General features: G+C 42.8%; 1 protein-coding gene across 2 annotated transcripts in view; it reads right to left on the reverse strand.

Moving 5' to 3' along the window:
• Positions 1-4,929: 4,929 nt before the first annotated feature.
• Positions 4,930-21,098, reverse strand: part of atrn (attractin) — a 158,010-nt gene continuing 141,841 nt past the window's right edge. For both annotated transcript variants that reach the window (XM_083792563.1, XM_083792562.1), the window contains exons 28-29: positions 11,962-12,076; positions 4,930-7,074 (exon numbers count right to left, since the gene is read on the reverse strand). In XM_083792563.1, the coding sequence (XP_083648689.1) occupies positions 6,950-7,074; positions 11,962-12,076 (240 nt within the window). In that variant the 3' untranslated portion in view covers positions 4,930-6,949. The remainder of the gene's footprint in view (positions 7,075-11,961; positions 12,077-21,098) is intronic.

The following is a 21,098-nucleotide window of genomic DNA, read 5'->3' on the forward strand; positions in this document are numbered from 1 at the left end:
CTGCTTGCTTTTGGCCTGTAATGCTGTCAAAACCGAGGAAAAATCATTGCAAACTAATGCTGCAATGGTGCTGATGATTTTACTACAATGTTAAATTCTAATTTGATGCACGGTAGAAGAAGCAGAGGAAGGAGCTGTGTGTCAAATTGCATGACTTGACATAATGGGTGAAAAATGTGAGAGGCTCATTAGCACGCAACTGTTAGCAAGGAACTCTGTCTGCGCTGCCTGTCAGAGTGATCAGGAGGGATTTAGTCAGTGACTGAGATTGAAAGGCCAACACCTAATCATCTCTGAACTGTATTTGAGAACCTCCTGAGGCAGGAGAGGGATGTAAAGAGGATAACAGAGATGGTGAAAGGGAGCCGGGAAAGTGACGAAGAGAGGGTCGGAGGAGCAACAACGGTAAAGGTCGCTAAAGAGATCGTAGGATCCGTCCCTTGTGCCATTTCATGTCATTGGACAGTAAAATAAGCAATACGTTCTCATTAGTCTGAAACTAAAACTGACTGGCAGCCAGCACATTAAAAGTATAATTATGATAGTGGAATTATCATTACTTCGTCTTGAAGTGCCAATGTCCCCACACAAGCCCTTATTCCCCCCTTCCCCCCTAGCCCTTTTTGGCCCTCCACACAAGCCCTTATTGGCCCCCCACCCCACAGAAGCTCTTTTTGACCACATTGCCCACCCCCCCCCACATGCCCTTATGTGGACAAAAAAAGGGAGCACTTTGAGGAAAAGGGCAGGGGCTCAAGCCCCCCTAGCCCCCCCTCTGCACGTGCCTGAGGCCTAGTAGTAGTATTTTAGTATGCTGTTTTTCATGATTTGACGATTTAAAAAAATTCGAAAATCATGCAAAACGTCATTGCTGATTGCATATGGTACTAAACAAAATACAGTAGAAAGGCAAGTGGTTTGAATTTTACATTGGACAGCTCCGATCCGCCCTGCCCATAAACCGTTTAATTGGAAGGCTCTGGTCCCACCCCACCCATTGACAATTCCAAATCGTACAAATAGTTTTTGTTTTCTTTGTTTGTCATGGATATTATTTGTAGTGGGTAAGGGTAGGCAAAATAAGCTAATTAGCTTCAGCCTACACCTTTTTTTGGTAATAGCAATGTATCTTTATTTATATACTGTCTCATTCTGTACATGAACTGAAGACCAAAATAAAACATTGAAAGTGAAGTGAAAATCCTCTCTACTTAGGGCGCTTGCCAGTTCGGGTAATGTCAACAAAACCAATGCTAATGCAGTTTAGCTTTTCACAGACGGACACACTGAAGAACAGGGGAAAAAACATGGTTTCCAGCCAGCCTGGCGGGGACAACAAAAAACAGTCAAACAGTTGTGTGTTTTCACATTTAATAATAGACAAAAATGTTCTGTCATTCTTTTATGTACATCTGTAATTACAAGTTCAGTAAGCTATTATCCTCAAGTTTTACGCGCAAGTTTCATCAGCTTCTAGTAATGCTTGTTCGTCTTTACATTGCTCTCACATACAAAATATGCTATGTACTGTACTCACATTTTAAAAGCCTTGAGTTTTGCCATAAATGATTTTTTAAACCATTCAACAAATGTCATTCACAATACTTTCTCATTATTTACAAAAACCAGAGATCATAGCTGCTAAATTATACATTAACAAACTACTTCCTCAATATATATATATATATATCTATATATATATATATATATATATATATATATATATATATATAATGCCGCTATACAAAGAGAGAGAAAGAAAGAGGATGACACTTGACCTCACAGTGGCCCTATTCCAGTGTTCAGCTCTGTATCAAACTATGGAAAAGTGTTTTAAGTACTTAGTATATTAAAGATGTTCGTGCTCAGTGAAAAACACTATTTTACACTTTAGTAAATACATAACTGCTCAACAAATATCGATTGCTTACATGATTTTAGGGAGATTTTCCACTGAGCATTTACACACTCTTCATTCTTACAGTAGTGTTTTGGGCTATAGGTAATTGACCACACTCATACAGCTGCCATGTTCCCCTTACATCATACATATATACACCCTGTTCGGGTGGGGTCCCCACCCCTCACAAGTATAACATAAGAGCAAAATGGCTGCCGTGTGAATATGATCAATACACAAGTTAAATATGGAATAAAGCCAGTGTCAAATAAAAGTGCCACCAAAGAGAGTTTGAGGCTTGGAGACCAGGGGTGGATTAAGGGAATTTCTCCTTGGTTACAATGGCACTGTTGGGAACGTACAGGGCAGAAAGCTGGGGTGGGCTAACCTGGGCAAAAAAAGAATAATATCGTTTGTGCCAAATGGGTGGGTTTGTTGTGTCAGATGATACTCCAAATGCAAAGACAATCACAATTATAGTCAGTTGAGTTCCCACTCACCTGACACAGTACAACCTGAATGAAGGTTCATGCCTTGCCCAAGTGGAGGTGTGAATGTTGTGCTCCCCAGTCTCAGGGCAGACAGAGGGCTGTTAAGTTAAACTGACTGACACGCATGTCTTCTGTCCCATGGAAAGAATCACTGATAGATAAGTGGAAGCAGTGTATTTGAATATACAACATAAACCTTTGATACAGAGATTTTACTGTGCATGTCTGAGGGTTCAGTGTCTTGCTTGAGTGCACTTTGACAAGCTTCTGTGGGGATCAAATCCATAACCTTTGGCTATGGGACAGGCCTCTTTACCCAAAGGGTGATGCTCTCTTCATGTGAATAGGGGACAGTTTAAACATACATTTTCAGGCTGGTTTATGGACAACCGTACATTCATTTACAGAGAACAATCGTTACCCTTTATGGGATTAGTTCCACAGTATTTGTATCAGCTGTAGAACGGGGTCCTTCAGGGGGGAAAAAATGGTATATGAAAAGCTTGATTCCAAAACAATGTTAAAAGGAAAAAACACCTGCTTTGATAAAGTGATTGCTGGCATGAGCTAGGAAAACCTGCTATTGCATTGTTGGTTATTCACAATCTGAAGCTCTCTCACTAGTCACATTTTAAAAGGTTGTAATCATCTGTGCTTTTGTTATATTTTGAACAGTCACATGTATTTTGGGTGAAACCCTTCAACAGTGTTTTTGCATGCGAACCCAAAAAATATTTCTGGCATGGGTTTATAGCAGATTTCCAATTTGCTCTGTAGCAAACAAAGGCTTAAGATATTCACATTTTGTTCAACAATGCCACACATAATTAATATAATTAAAAAAAAACAGCATCAACAGCTTCATTTTCAAAGGGGGGAATTAATGTTGTAGAACAAAATGTTAGCCTCTCTTAAGCATACCACATGCCTTTTTTTCTGCATAATTCAAAAACCCAATGGGGAAAAACAAACATCGGATCTGGTGAAGGAACCTATTGCTAACACATTGTTACAAACCAAGTCATTTACTAATTGTTTGGACTTACTGGGAGTGTGATTTACTGCAATAGGATAGTTAGTTCAATAATATCTTTGTTGTGATTAGCTAAACATTGCTAAACGCAATTTATTGTGTTATGTGCCAAGCTATGTCCATCTTGTACACCAAGCAGGTTCAAATAAGTTGTTGAGTTGATTGCAAAAGCAATTTGACTTGATAGATTGAAGATAGGACAATCATCAGAAGGGCAATAAACGCATTATTAAGTATGGGTATGTATGCCAAAAGTAGTCACACTTTCATCATTGTTAAAAATCTGTGGCGCTTCAAATGATGCTCCATAGAAGAGTAGACAAACGTATCCAATCAGTCAAAAAAATCCCCAGCATTTGGCTGCTGGTACATTTTCCACACTGATCTCGACAGAAGTGACAGAATTGAAGACGGATGTCTTAAAAACTGCAATACATGGTCTGACTTAAATGACAACGATGTTTTTCTTTTTTTACGTGTCTAGATGTATGGAAGTAAACGGAGTGAATGAGAAGTACTTACACTGCGCGGGTCTGACTACAACCTTGTGAAGTAATGTCGCATCAACACCATCCAAAGGCCATTACAAACACACTCAAACTGCTATAATTACAGAATGTCAGCTTTGTTCATGCTTTATGCCCTGGCCTTTTCTCCAGTGCTGGAAATGTGCCCTTTAACAAGGAATGCGAACAGTTCCAATAGGCTGAACGTGTGCAAAGACTAGGAACTGAGTAGGATGGGGTTTTCTTAGGGCGAGAACGCTTGTTATTAAAACTTGTATTAGTCGTGCGAGGGTGGGGTGTTAATAGCTTGTGCGGGGCTTGTGAACAGAAGCGTAAATTGTACCGGAATATGCCCTGCCATTAGAAGAGTGCAGGAGCAGCCTGCTGAATACTGGTGCAGTACACAGTCAGTGACACTGCTACAGGGCAACTGGCATGGATGTAAGAGAAGAGAAAATGATAACCAAAGTCTTGCTCCATTATTTAGCTAATTATTACAGCGAGAGGGGATGGGAGTTTGAGTGGAAAAGAAAAAGAAAAAGAAAAACAATGTACGGTAATATTGGTACTGTTAACTTAAAAAAACAACAATAAAAACAGACCTGAGACCTGACAAAGCAAAGCTAACATCCTTTAACGGATGCTGCTGCTGTACACTTTCGCAACTCCCAATGCTCTTTACAACACAGGACATTTCTTCTGACATTTCAAAGCAGTGGCTATGTTTTAAACAAGCATCACTGGGACTTACTTTCTTTTGCCTTTTTTCCCCCCATGTGCTTGAATTTGCCTAGTGTTCTTCATTCCGGGTTTGAAATCTGTATTTTTTCTTTATAGCCACCAATAATAAAAAAAGAATATGGGGTAGCCGATTTTAAGATAAGCGTGGTGCACGGGACAGGTAGAAGTGATAAAAGGGGGTGGGGGGAAAAAAGAAAAACGTCTTGGAAACAAACAAACAAACAAACAAACTGCAGTGCACGTGAAAAGCTCCCGGTTCACAAAGGCGCCAACATGACCAGAGGAACTGCGTCAACCTCCTTTATCACACAGTTAAGTGTTACTCTGGTGACGTCTACGTGAGCACACTTCTATTGTCCAAGTCGTTTATTACCCCATGTGCTTGTTGTTGCTATAGGAAACTAAGTGCAGAGGGTAATCTTGGGCAGCCTCAGAGAGCTTGAGGACTTGGCACTGAACACACTGGTTGAACATTCGTAGCCTTCGGGAACAGAGAGAGGCAATTTTAGTCCATGGATTTCTCAGGCAAATATCTCAGAGGTTGCACAATCTCCCTTACCGTCACCTCATTGTCACTCGTCCCCTCCCACGGGGCCCTTCAGCACTGTGGCCCCCAGATCTCCTCTAATGCAGATCAGACTAATCATTCCAAGCACTGTGTCAGCAGATCCATACTACGGCTGTTCCAGGAGCACAACACAACCCACAGCACTGCCAATGGGACGATCGTTAAGTACCAATACCAATGGGAGGGATTTCAAACTCCCAACCCCTGGTTGTGTGTGTGTGTGTGTGTCTGTGCTTTTGTTGTGGCTCAGAAGAGTTAATTAGCTAGAAAAGTTGAAATGAGCGCCGGGTTGCCATCTAGCTAGAGTACAGATGACATGTGCCAGGCTGCAGTTCCCCTGTGCGCAGTATTCTTCGCACGTCCACTATTCCACGATTGCCGATAAGTTAGAAGAGCCAGCCAGGCAAGTAGCCAGCTGGACGACGTGGGCAAGGGAGGCCGACAGACAAACCAGAAAAGCATAACAAAGAAAGAGAAAGTGAGAAACCACGCAAGGGCAAAGTGTTGAGGACCATTAAAAAAAACAAAATGGCAGAGATGCTAGAAACAGCAAACAAGTATTCGGCCAGATGAGCAGATGGGATGGGACAGATAAGACAAACAGAAAGCTGTGGTGAAATTGCGTGTGTGTCTGTGTGTGTGTGTCTTTAGATAAGGTATTGGCTACAGTAAATCCTCATTAAGGGGAAGACTGAACATGCTAGTTTGGTTAAGCTTGGAGGCCAAACGGTAGAGCTGCACCGGTGATGAGGGACTTCAGCGCTCACCCAGAACTGACAGCCACTGCACGACAAGAAGCGACAATGTAGGAGAGGAGAGGGTGTATTATATGCTCAATTTGTTCCAGTTTTTTGAAAGGGGTATGTGGGTTTGGGGGGAGAACAGATGTGTGCGTGTCTGTCTGTTTGTGTGTGTGTGTGTGTGTGTGTGTGTGTGTGTGTGTGTGTGTGTGCACGCACGCACGTCGCACGTGTGCATTAGGCTCTAATTGAAAAAATAAGACCTAACTCAGTTAGCTTCCATATTTAAAAAAAAAAAAATTATACAATAAAAGTACAACAAATAAGTACAGCAACAATAATAACTTAAGTACAACATGACTGACTGAACAGGGTTTTTGTTGCAGAGTCTCTTGATTTAAAAAAAAGAAGAAAAAAATATAAACACCTACGTGATGAGGATCTCTTTCTAGCAGCAAGCCGTGGCCGCCTCGAACACTAAACGAGGCGGGTATCGGACAAAGGTTTGGGTTACTTCCTCAGTAGGGTGGAGGCTTAGAGAGCCTCCTCCACCCTGATCCCTCCTGTCACTCTCTCCCCTTATCCAGTTTCTTGTCAATTTCAGGACCTCGGGGTTCCACAAGTGAAGGAAGGAGGGGGGGGGGCTAGAGGGGGGGAGGCCCAGTCGGGTCTTAAGTCCACCTAGACGACATCCAGGGCCCCTCCCCTCAATCGCTCTCTCCACTTGACTGTTCCACTTCCATGTCCCAGCATGCACCTCTCCCCTGCACGGCTCTGTGATGGAGGGCTGGGGGAGTGTGTGTGTGTGTGTGTGTGTGTGTGTGTGTGTGTGTGTGGGGGGGGGGGGTCTCTGAAAGGGAGCAGAGGCCGAAGCAGGGGAGGCAAGGGGGCTGAGGTTGATGGGAGGCTTTTTGTTCGGGGCAGAGGCTGTAACGAGGCGCAGAGGCAGGTGTGGAAGGGCAGGGCGTGGTCAGATACAGGTGGCGGGCTGCGCGCTGGGCTGCTGCTTACGGCTCCGCAGGCCTCCCGATTTCTCCTTGTAGCCCACACACATCTGCTGAGACACATCCACCAGAGCACTGGCCACAGCAAGACCTACACATTCATACACAGAGAGAGAGAGAGAGAGAGAAAGAGAGAGATACATTGAGAGAGAGAGAGATACATTCCCCGATACATTGCCCGTCTCCGACCCTCTCTGTCATTTTCCGCAGCCGAAACACTCATCCACGCCTTCATCTCATCCCGCCTTGATTATTGCAACAGTATCGTCTACGGCACCACCTCCAAAGTCCTCAATAAACTGCAATATGTCCAGAATTCAGCTGCCCGCCTGTTCACCAGTACCAGTACCCGTTCCAGAGACCATATTACACCTGTCCTCCGTGACCTTCACTGGCTACCGGTTAAACAAAGAATCCACTTCAAAACACTCCTGAACACCTACAATGCACTAAATAACCTGGCTCACCATACCTCTGTGACCTCCTCAAACGCCATGCCCCCTCTCGCTCCCTCAGGTCTGGTGATGCAAACCTCCTCGACGTCCCCAAAACCAAACGCCATACGTGGGGGGACAGAGCTTTCGCCTTTGCTGCCCCAACCCTGTGGAATGCCCTCCCTAAGGCACTCAGAGATGCCCCTACCCTGAAACCTTCAAATCCACCCTCAAAACCCACCTCTTCAAAATTGCCTTCCCTAGCTAACCCTTTTCACTGTCTTTTAATGTTCTTTAGCTTTTAGTGTTATTTTTCCTTTTCTATTAAAGTTGTTTTTAATTTGTTGTTACCTCTGTAAAGCCCCCCCATGTAAAGCGTCTTTGGGTACTCAGAAAAGCGCTATATAAGTTTGAGATATTATTATTATTATTATTAGATACTTTAGTTGATACTTTCTTAAATGGCCACTTCAACCCTTTTGCAACCAGATCTTATTTTAATGATGTTTGGGAGACAAGAAACACTTTCCTGGGTTTTTTATGTGGGTAATATGTGTTATTTTTAAAATATTAGTATTTCAAAGTGCCAGTGATGTCATGGACACTGGTCTCACTTCCTTCCTAGACAGTAGACTACATATCTCATTAAAACAGTCCTCTCCCTCTCCACAAAGAGGAGCAGTGCACCAAAGCATTATGGGAATTGGAACTTCCTTCCTCGTCAAGGAAGGAAGTGAGACCAGTGTCCATGACATCATAAACACTTTGAAATACTAAAATAAAAAAATAAAAACACATTGCCCACATAAAACCCCCAGGAAAGTGTTTCATGTCTCCCAAACATCATTAAAATAAGATCTGGTTGCAAAAGGGGTGAAGTGGGCCTTTAAAGGTATTATGACATGATTTATAACATAATTTTAACAACATTAAAAGTCTTGGCCATGGTCCTTCAAACGTGTCTAAAAAGTTTGAACACTCAACTCCACTCCAGTATTTATTTTTTTCTCGTTTTTGTGTATGTCTAATCTTCATCCTGAAAAGCCATGGAAAAACACATTATTTTAGCCTGTAGATGTCGGTAATTCCCCCTTTCCTGTCAACCCAAGATGCGCTACTTTGACAACTTGGTAGGAAGTCATCGTCAAAAATAAAAGAGTCATCTAGGCCAGTTGGTATCCAGTGTAAGGACTTGTGTTGATTGACACAGCCAACAACAGAGCAGATTGATTTTTCTCTAGAAGCCATTATTAGTAAGTATTACAAAGAAACAAAGTCGCGATCACAATGAGGAAGCGGAGAAGAGAGGGTAGGCACTAGGCAGGGAGCAGAGGGGAGGGGGCGGAGCTTTAGCGGAGATCTACGTATATCTCTGCCGTCCAACCAGATGAGACATTTTTGCATAATTATTCACAGAAGTCCAGAAAGCAGAGAATACACTGAATGTTCAAACTTCGTTTTTTTTTGGTGACATTGATGTCAAGAAAAGCCAAAAAAGCCAAAAAATCTACAAAAATGTGTTTTAAATGTCACAATCCCTTTAAGGTATGTGTTACAGAACCTAAGCCCATACAACAGGTGGTATACGGCCCGGGGATCAAAACTACAGCCTTTCAATTCATGGAACGCTATTCTGGACAACAGGTTTGGTCTCTTTCACACACGTGTGAAATCAATTTGAAAGCAAAAATAAATTCTTTACATTTTTCTACTGTGCTGAAAACGGTGTCTGATCAGGGAAGCTCTTTCTTCATCATAACAATATATGCATACTCATGCTCCCACCCGGCTGAACATACGGTACACAAGCAATTCACAAGCACACATTCTCCAAATGCATTTGATCGTCAATTTATGAGACGCTTCATTACCGGCAGTTAATGCACTACATGCTGGGAACTTCCTGAGAACAAACTTGCGAGTTCACCCTTCATCTCCGGTGCAGGTTGTGTTTACCCTGCTGCGCCAACATCTATGGCCTATCAGAGAAAACACGTAGAAACCCCTGAGGGAACCGCTGCGGATAAAATCACATCCTGCGCTAATCGTACAGCCCAACACGTCTTCAGCGCTCCGTGTTCAGACCATTAGCCCACTCCTTGATCTGAAGGAGTGAGGCAGAGCAGATCAAAGCTGCCGAACGAGGCCCAGATGCTAATCTGAGAACTGCCTCCTCTCTGCTATTTGGAAGCACCTGTTTCTGCCAGCGGACATTTTGAAAACTGTAAACAGATGTAGGGCCAAGGTTACCGGAGGAGCTGAACAATAATGAGGCTGATGGGAAAACGTACTTGGGAGTGCTAGTGTGCGTGCTAGTTTATGTTTACTGTATGCATCGCATACTGTACTAGTAGCTTGTGTGTTTGTGCATACAGTAGTGTACACAGTATGTACGCTGTACATCGGTGTTGTTTTTGGCAGCAAATTTCTATTTTAGTTTAGTCAGTCTTTAGAATGAAACTTAATTTAGTTTTAGTCACATTTTAGTCACCTGGAATGTTTTAGTGTTAGTCTAGTTTCAGTCCACTAAATATCATAAGATTTTAGTTGACTAAAAATGCAATTGATTTAGTCGACTAAAATGTATTTTGGCGGGCCTTGATGCCGTCGTAATGACTGATTTTACACTTGCTGACAACGCTGTGAGCTTGTAGATCTGCTATTTTTTGATTTGTAGATCTGCTATTTTCAGCATGCAACCAAGTGTAAAATGACTAGTCTTTTATTTATACTGGATCTCGTCAACATTTTAGTCTAGTTTTTATTTGTTGATGAAACTGTCAATATATTTAGTCTTATTTTTGTCATCATAGCTGAGTTTTCATTTAGTTTCCATTTAGTTTTCACCAGTGAAAAAAGGTAGGACATTTAGTTTTAGTCGAGTTTTAGTCGATGAAAACAACACTGCTGTACATTGTATACTGTACTGTATATTTCTTTGGGTGAATGTCTATGAATATGATTATGTAGACAGGTGGTTCTCAACATGAGGTCCTTGGGGGGATTCAAGGGAATCCCCAGCTAAATTAGTAAATTTAACCACTTTATCCATTTTTGAAAAATTCTGAATATATATATATTTTAACACAAATCTTATCTTGTGTGGGTAATTGATCATAGGCTAGGAATCATTACAAGCTCTGTTTTAACCAGCAATACGGTTTCCTTGTTCCTCGATTTAATAAGGTGGTTGAAATGTAATTATTGATGAATTCAAACAAGAATGGACAAAATAACACATGGTAAAGTTCTTGTAATTTAAAGAAAAATGCAAGAAAAAAAAATCATACAGTAGTTGAGAAATGTTCTGAAATAGCGAAAGGAGGTTAGGAGTCCAACTTCTAAACTTAGTTTTAGATAGTTACATTAGGATGAATCTGCAATGCTATAGATATGTAGGACAGAGTCTACTCAAATGTTTAAAAGTAGGCTATAATTCTCTCACCTTTTGTGTGCAACTCACCCACAGACAGCAAAGGACCACTGGGACGTATACTATATTACCATAACATACAGACAACTGCTGTAACTGTTTCACTGTTGATAGATTCTATTGTTGCTCATTATATTCATAGCATACAACACTATCTGTGACCTCCCACTACGTTGCAGCACTGAGATTCGGTCACATCCTGGACCAAGTAATTTCTTGACCAACAGTAGCTATTTTCCAACGTTAGTAGTAGTTCAAAGCTCCTACAGATTTCTGAATTAAAGAAAGGGTGGAAAATGTATATTTCTCTGTGAAAAAACGGTTTAAATCGAGGGTTTTGACAGCCTGTGCCTTATAACACACGTTTCCGATCAGCAACAATGTTTAACCTTACCTGGACCACTCCCCAAACATCCCTGATCACAATTAAGCCGTGGATTTCAAATGAAATAATTTCTAGGACATAATTGTACGCTATTAAATTATATTTAGCATTTGACGTTACCATTTCTTGTTTGCTATAAAATATAAGCCCTTAAGACCTTTTTATGCACAAGAGAGAGCAGAGAACTATGGCAAACTAGTCTCAGACTAAATCTCAATCTGTCTCCAGAGTTTCCAGAAATACCCCAGAAGGAACACAGACAAAAAAGGGGGGGAAGCTAAAGGTTGAAAGATTGCATCTTTAATGTGTTAACAGTCTATACTGAAACATTATGGAAAAACATACAGAGGAAGAACAGAAGATGAACGAAATACTGAAGGGAAGAACAAGAGAGAAATAAGAAAGCAGACGCGAGAAGCAAAACAAGAAGAAGATGCTCACCAAAATGGATGGGAAAGACATGAAGGAGAGACGATGAGGGGGATAGAGAGAGACTATGAGGGGGATAGAGAGAGACGGAAAACAGCAATGAGGGATTATAAACAGAATGAATCTAAACTTTAAAATGCTGCGAGAGAGAGAGAGAGATAGAGGTGCAGAAGAAAGCATTAAAAGAGTGGTTGGGAGCAAATAAAGACTTGCGTGGTCTTGCAAAGAAATAAATGCTACAAAGAGGGAGAATAATGCAGGGGGAAAGGGCTGAAGAGAGGTAGTGAGGCATCTTACCAGACTGTCCTGGGGGAGGGATGCCCCCGGTGCCTCTGGGTAACCGGACGAAGATGGAGAGTACGGCAGCCTTGTTGCCAAAGCAAGGCTCTAGGGCGATGGGCTTAGGGACCGTCTGAAAAGACAAAACAACAAACAAATGAAATAAAAAAGCTGACAAACAAAGCATTATACATCGACAAGCCTCACAAATCCCATTCAGCGCCGGCTGTCTTCAAAGACACGGACAACAGGGGCTTTGCGGTGACTATCCCTTTTTTCCTGTAAAGACAAAAAACAAACCTCTCCTAGACCTTCCAAACAGTCCCTTTAGACTGAGATATACACAGGAGACACTGGATGCCCCCCCCCCCCACCCCACCTCCGCTGAGTGAGTGCACACGATGTTGTGCCAAAGTGAGATGTGCTGTTATAACCGAGCTCAGAGGCAGTATAACAATAAGGGAGACACTGAACATACCCAACTCAAGGAATGTAATTAACAAAATATAAGCGATAAGACGGGAGCAAGCCAGAAAAGGGTGGATGAGACAGTGGACTGTTTGTTTTACGCTGTTTGCAGAGTTGCTGGCCAGCTCCATATATGCAGATCTAGGTGATGAACAGGTCTTCTCCATTTATGGTTATCCAGGGTTAGATGAGGTCAGTGTCGTGATCTTCAAATATGGAGATGGTCATATATGGTGGCGTGATGTCACGAGGCATGACCATATATGGAGGCGTGATGTCACGAGACGTGACCATGGAGGCATGATGTCACGAGGCGTGACCATATATGGAGGCGTGGGGTGACCAGAGCCATAGACAGAGTTACGACATTGAGGGGGCATAAAACTGCCCGTTCAAGTGGTTTGTGTAACTCGTTTGTCCATAGACTCCAATGCATTCCATCAACTTACGGTTCAGGCATTTGTCACTATTCCACAATAGTGTATGTAGAAGAGCCTCCATTGGACTGGCCATGAAGTGAACAGGGTTGTTTAAAGCCCAACACACAGTCTGTGATGCGGGTGCGCAGCGACACGGTGCGGCATAGCCGCACAGCAACACCCACAGGAGGTGGCGCGCTAGTACAGACCTGCCAGCTACGCCCACGGATACCCGGATGGAGGCCGTGCGGCAACGCTTGGAAAATAGAACAGCGGCGCATCGGAGGGTCAGGCGAGGCGTGAACGTGCGCCAGCGAGCGTCTGACGCTGCCGGTGTGGGATGGGTTCATTGAAAATAACGGAGGCGGCTGTTTTGACGCGCTGCGTTCACAGACGGTGTGTGTTGGGCTTTACTCGATGGCTCTGGGGGTGACTATAACTGACGGACGGGAGATGCAGGTTTTCATAGTAAATTAGTAAAGTAAAAAGAAACGTGCAATGCTGGACGCGAGAGAGATATTACAATGATGCGGGATGAGAGAGAGCTGTAGAATGACTCAGTAGACGTGCTCATGTGCTTGGGGATGCTCCGGGCCCAGGTGAATGCCTAACCACTAAAAACCATGGCTCCTGCCAGCTAATAGACAAAAAGAAGGTAGAGAAAATCAACCAAGAACACAAACACACGACCAGCGGGCGGAGTCAGGGGGGGGTGTCACTCTGTCACAGGCCTTGGTTATCAAATGGCTCAGACATGAAAGGCCATAGTCTGAGCATCTGAGGAGACCAGATTGTGAGCCTCTCGGTGTAGCATGGTGCAGTATGTGTTCCCCTGGTTCCCAGTATGTCTTCTTCCTCCCCCCCACCCCCCCCCCCCACACACACACGGGGGGGGGGGGGGGGGGTGAGACACTCATGCTGTTTCTAATGCTGTCTGTCTTGTGCTGATCTGCAGCTCATCCATATACACACACACACACACACACAGGATCCTCCCACACTTCTAGGGTCTGTATCTCCGGGCACACACAGCCCGCGCCTGTTCCACTATTCATGGCTTTTCCTCGGGTGAGGATACAGGAAGGAACAGGGGCCGCTCTGCCCCCTCCAGAATAGAATATGGTTACTCGTCTACCTCGCTTGCTCTCTCTCTCTCTCTCTCTCTCTCTCTCTCTCTATTTTTTTCCCTGAGTCGAACAACAGAGGCTAACAGGAAAATAGGGCATGGCATGGCTTCACATCCTTGTGACACCATCATCACGCGCACACATGCATTGCACACACAGTATTTGCATACACACAACTATACAAGCTTGTATGCCCCACACACACACACACACACACACACACACACACACCAAATCCCTGCCCACATCAGACAGCACACTGGAGAGTTAAGCTCAACTCCCACTATGGTATTCCAACTACAGTGTGTGTGTGTGTGTGTGCGCGCACGCACAGACACAAGCTTGTATATAGTTGTATAATACACCAAAACACACTTCTTGCTTTTTCTCTCTCACGCACGCACTCAAGCTCATATACGTGACTCACCTTCTTAGTCGCAGATAAAAATACACTTTCCTTCCACTTTGTCACACACACACACACACACACACACACACACACACACACACACACACACACACACACACACACACACACACACACACACACACACACACACACACACAGTAATGATATTCAGACTCTGACCCATTTTAAACATGCCATTCTGTGCTCCATCTCTCTGAGGCTTACCTTTCACACTAGCACCAAAACCGCCTGTCACACAAGCAGCCTGGGAGCTGCTACACAGACCTGTGTGTGTGTGTGTGTGTGTGCGTGTGTGCGTGAGCTTAAGGTGAGACCGAGAAAGAAATCTGTTTGTGTATTCATGCGTGCGTAAAAAAAAAGAATGGTACAGTAATAGGTTGTGTATGCTTTTTGACTGTGATTGTGCGTGCATGTACAGTATAATACACAGTATGCCTGTGTGTGCACGTTAATGTGGGGTAGTGTCTAGTCCAGGGGTAACCAACCAGGGGCTCGCGAGCTACCAGTAGCTCGCGGGAACCTTTCAAGTCGATCCCGAAGTGTCTGCAGCAATACACAGCAGAATGTCGTTCGCAAAAAAAGAGCAGATCTACAAGCTAACAACGTGTAGAGGCTCGATGCATTTCAGCTTGAAGATCTGTTCCCCTTGCTTCCACCGCACCGCCCTCGGCCCTCCCCCTTTTAGCATTCTGTGCTCATGTGCTGTGGCTGTGTGTCTGTTGTTCCCCTCGCAGGCAGCACACAGAGCAATGAGAGCATCAGAGTGAACGCAGCATGATAGCGTCCCCGACACGTTGAATATTATTAAATATTATTATTTGTAAAGTTCGAACGCCAACTTTTAACACTGCACGGCTGCACGCACAAATAAAGAGTGCACTCGGCACTCGGACATGACGTATTATTATCGATCAAAACAATCCTTAGCGTGTTGCACAGCATGAATGATAAGTAATCACCGACCTGGCTGGATAAATATCACTATGACAAATTGTCAAAATGTTTAGTGCCGCTGTCAAAACATGACAAGATGCTCGATTGTGAATTAAATTGTAACATTCTCCTTGGCTTTGACTGCTTCAGACAGAACATTAGCCCCTTTCGGGACCCTACGTAAAACTTTTCTGATTTTTTGTTGAGTTGGGTCGAACAAATGTCAGAAACTTCAGTAGCATTTGGGTTCTGCTTGGAGGGCTAACAGAACATCTGACACACAGCTACGGTAGACTATTAATTTACTAAGCTGTTAACTTACTCGGCTGCCTACGGTTGCTCGTTAATCAGGTCACACAATGGATGGACCACTGATATTTATCCATCCAGGTCGGTGATTTTGTAACACATGCTTTTGTAAGCGACGCTAAGGATTGTTTTGATCGATAATAATCCGTCATGTGCGTGCGCGAGTGCACTCTTTATTTGTGCGTGCAGCCGTGCACAGTGTTTCTCCCACGTTTGGTTAAAAGTTGGCGTTCAAACTTTACAAATATGTGAATATTCATTGAAATGAGAAACAAAATATTGTGCTGTAAAAGCAATTCATGTCCTTTGCATTTTGTTTTATTAAAAAAAAAACTCAACAAAGAAGTTTATATGTATTTTTGTCCTAATATTTTTTATTTCTAATACATTTGTCTTAAAGCGCAAATAACATACTTTCTAAAATTGCTTTTAATATTTAATATCATATTGTCTATGTCCCTCAAAGTTATTTCTAATGGTTTTGAGCCTCAATCACCACTGATATAACCAGGCCTTGTCATTTCTTTCTGGACTTTGAAAGCAGTTTTAGCTGCAGTACCACAATGTCCTGAGGTGGTGGGGGTGCAGATGCAGATTATTTAATATTTGAGTCATTATAATACTGATGCTAGATAAAACCAGGTTGTTTCCATTCAATGCCAGCTTGGAAAATCGACAATGGTGGACATTGTAAACAAAGTGGAAATGCAAATTTGGAACTGAATACTTAAGAAGAGGAGGAATTATACAAAGTAGGGTGACATTGATGACATCACGATGAGGCCAAAATCAGTTGAGCTGTTCCTGAGAGCAATTTCTATTAAAGCACCTGATATGATATGAAAGCCTGATTGTTCAAAATTGGTTATTTGTGGGGATAGAAAACACATATGGGAGCTCCAAAAACAGAAAAGAAATGGAAAAAGTTGAATTCTATGTTATAGGTCCTTTAATATTATTTGACATTGATAATATAACTTACTATAAGTTTTTATTCTTATTTAAGCTTTAGTCTTTGTGTGGATGTGTGCACATGCATTGAGCCTGTCAGAAATAGCAAAAAAACAAGTGTTTTTTCTAACACGTTTTAGTGGTAGATCTTGGCTTACAATTGGGAATAAAATGGGCTCTTGGGCTTGAAAAGGTTGGTTACCACTGGTCTAGTCTATCCTCTGTAATGTTCTTATACTGTATGTGGTACAGTGGGGACAATTCTGTTCTGGATGCATGCATACTGTAGAGGTTCTCGTGTAACTTAAGACATGTTATCTTCAGGTACAGCACGCCACTGGCCCTGTGGAAATATTAAATTATGGAGACGAGAGACACGGGAGGCATCCGGAGAATGTGTTCCAGGAAGGAGATGTGCTCTCTCTCTCTCTCTGCGTGTCTCATACATTAAATGTACCCAAGTGGCCCTCTGTTTAGGACAACATTACTCAGTTGCTATGAACAGTTTAGTTGATATGAGGGAAGACAGGGGAATAGGTATAGTGTCGTGTGTGTGTGTGTGCACGGTACCAGCATGTGTGAGTACTTTGTTTAGACTAGTCATTGGTTAGACCAGTCATTAGTCCTACAACCCCATCTCAAACCCTCACCCTATCTCTAACCTCCCACCGGGCAGCACACCTAAACCTAACCTTAACCCTCTCCCAACCCTTAACGCACCCCTCATCCGGTCATCTTAACACACCCCTCACCAACCTTACAGTATGTCTAACCAATGCTACAGTATGTCTAACCAAAGGTTAGATTGCTATTGCACCATATCTGTATGTGCCCACATGTTTTTGTTTAATTAAATTGTGCACGTACGTGTGTCTGTTGTGTGCAAATGCGGCATGTTTTCTTCTTCCATGCATGTTTGTAGGGGGTGCAGGTATGTGTGTGTTGCTTGTGTAGGTCCCAATGGACTCAGTTGCTATGAACAGTTTAGTTGATATGAGGGAATAGAGGGGACTAATAATAATAATAATAATATAATAATAAAACTTTATTTGTATAGCACCTTTCATGACATGAAATGCAGCTCAAAGTGCTTTACAGAACAATGGAGAATAAAAGAAAACGACATTAAAAAACAAGCAGTAATGCAATACAGTGAGGACATGAATAACAAAAAATAGGCATAGTGTCTTGTGTGTGTGTGTGTGTGTGTGTGTGTGTGTTTGTGTGTGTACAGGTGAGAGGCTTTGCTTACACTAAGCAAAGGGCTTGGATAAAGTGAGTGTGCAAGTGACTGAGGTGGAGTGAGGGAAAGCGTGCAGAGTGCAGATTAACACCAGAACACTAAACTTGGGCGACACCCAGACAATTACATTGTTGGACCTCCAGTTCTAGACTAAACAGAAGGGACACACACACACACACACACACACACACACACACACACACACACACACACACACACACACACACACACACACACACACACACACACACACACACACACACACACACACACACACACACACACACACACACACACACCAACTCTAACGTATATTAACAATGACCGCCAGGATTAATGAATCTATTTATCGCGCATTTCCAAGGTTTTCCCCCTTTAAATTCAACCTTTATTTTGAAGAGCCAAATATCTGTAACCGGGTGTTACGATGACATAATGCTGTGTGTGGTGTCCTGACCGGTTGTTGTTCTCTCACTCACTCTCAAAAACCAGACCGCGAGTACCACAGGGTCCTGCTGTCGGCCGTTGAAAAACCTTGTGTTCACCAGAAACGGCATTCATTGCGCCGATTTGGAGATACAGGCCATTGAAAGCAGCACATAGAGTGCAAGTGGATGCGCGCGCAATCCGCGCATCTTCAAAATGGCCGCAGCCACTGTCTCACTTACACTGTGATGCTAACGAGCGGCAGCTCACGATTCGATCCGATCAAAACATGGATTAAAGAATATAAATCCTAGAAAACGTAGGCTACGGTTCTGGCGGGCTGCCAAAAAAAAAAGAATTCTACGCTTACTACGTTTCTCTGTGATAATGACATAGTTCAATGTTGAAAATGAATGTTATTCCCCTTTAAGTGTGTAGTGGTTTTGAAAACTTTTGACTTTGTGTTTGCTGTACTGTTTGGCTGCACAGTTGACTCACTGTATATGTTAGCTTAAGTGTTGTGTTTGCTGTACCGTTTGGCTGCACAGTTGACTCACTGTGTTATGTTATCTATATAAGAGCAACATCATCAGTATGATATGTGTTAATTAGCGCGCTACATGACTACTGTTTAGAGAACATTACCACAGCAGGCTGCCCTCAAGGTTAAGTTATTTTTTCTTTGAAACTGGGCAATTTATGCAAGTGTAAGTTAAAATCCTAAAACCAATTTTGAAATCGGGTGCCATCACCCATGTACTGAGAATATAGGGAGAATATTACTCTGTCTAATCTCAAACATGCACACACCACAATATCTTTAATTAATTGCGCATCACACACACTACATAATTGCACACTACACACCACAGGATAATTTATTAAGATTATCGTGGCTGGCTGAACAATGAACCACCACCATACATTTCCTCCATCTCAGCTGCCCAGACGATTGTTTTCTTCATGGTTTGTGTGCCAAAAGTCTGGACTCCAATGGCTCACAATGGACACAGCATCACATTCCAGCCTGAAGTGCCAACCACTCTAGAATGCTTGTATTCACTTGTCTCCATCAGCTATTGTACTGTAGATACAAATCAAACATTTGATAATGGTGCATCTGCGAGCAGAATGGAAGGTTTAAGATTGGATCCTTGCACCTCTCACACTACAGGATAACTAGTTCCCACTTGAACTAGTCCCCAATTACCCTGTAAGTGTGAGCCCAGCTTTATACAGAGTGACTGGAACGATGCAGCACCATTAGCCTTGCCAGTAGCCTTCCAAACCTAGACTGGGTTTGTTTGAACATTAATTGATTTGTTGTTGCCTCAGGAAAGTACAGTATTTACTTCTATTTACTTCTGCATGTTTGCTATTTAATGCTTTAACACAAAAACACACAAATAAAGAGAAAGACAACAACAGAAGCTTTTAATTTAAATGTATTTTTTGTTTTTCAGGCTCTTAAAGCAATATTATGTCAATTTTAATTACTTTTTTTTGGTTTGTATTCAGACAGCCTCCTATGGGTATAACACTCCCAAAAAATGTAGTCTCTGTGACACATCTAGGGGCCACAATCTGCATTCAAAGATTTTCCTAGAAGCTTTGTCATTGGTCGATGCCTGTCTACTTCCTGACATTTCGACCAGGGTTTTTTTTTCGACCAATGACAAAGCTTCTAGGAACATCTTTGAATGCAGATTGTGCCCCCTAGATGTGTCACAGAGACTAAAAAATTCTGGAGCATTTTACTCATTGCTGGCTGTCTGAAAACCAAAAGAATATTGCTTATAGCAGCTTTAACTGGGCACCTAATTTCCAATTTACCCCCTCCCCATGCAATCAGCTGCTCCTGTCTTATTTTACCAGTGTTGTTGGCATCATTGCTGTCGCCTCGCCTTCCAAAAAAAAGAAAAAAAGGGGGAAAAAAAAGATTTGACTGGGAACAGGACTAAAGAAAGGACAAACTGGCAACTCTAAAATGCGACGGTAGTGGATGATTCCCATTTTGACAGACTTCGGTTTAGGAATCAAATATGTGGGTGGGAAAGCTGTGTGTGTGTGCATGCGCGCTTGGGGGGAGAGTCAGCTGGACTGACGTTGGAATAAAAAACACAATTTATCTTCTGTCAACAGCAGCACCTCACTCCATTTTCTCTTGAGCAGAATTTAAGAGACTTAAAAAAACCTTCCGTCAATTCAATTATTTGTACTTTTAAATTAGCTGTGTGAGCATGTATGCTTTCTGTAAGATGTTCCCTCAAAGCTCTGTTCTCTCCTCAGAGACATTTCTAAGCTTTGTTTCAGACCACCGAAGACCCCTCCAACACACACACACACACACACACACACACACACACACACACACACACACACACACACACACACACACACACACACACACACACACACACACACACACACACACACACACACACACACACACACACACACACACACACACACACACACACACACACACACACTCTTATCAGGCTTGTCCAGGCAGAGTGGGTTAAGGTTTGAGTTAAATTACCTTCAGTAATTAACTCAAGCTTCCTGCAGCATTCTGACCACTACTAAGCTGAGCCAGTTCATACACATGTATGGAAAGATACAAGCAAGCACACACGCATGCATGCACGCACGCACACACGCAGTCAGAAGCATGATGCTGTGCATAAGCATGCATGCCCAAACGCACAAGAGCACATAGCCTGGACATATACAGTATGAGTACACCTTCGTGACAGTACACTGGAATGCACAACAGGACGACCACCGTTTCTGCCATCTCCATATTGTATTTAGCGACAGCCAGAGATCCCTTCCTCTCCTTCAGC

Source organism: Protomyctophum parallelum (genome assembly GCF_964188405.1).
Source record: "Protomyctophum parallelum genome assembly, chromosome: 20".
Taxonomy (NCBI): Eukaryota; Metazoa; Chordata; class Actinopteri; order Myctophiformes; family Myctophidae; genus Protomyctophum; species Protomyctophum parallelum.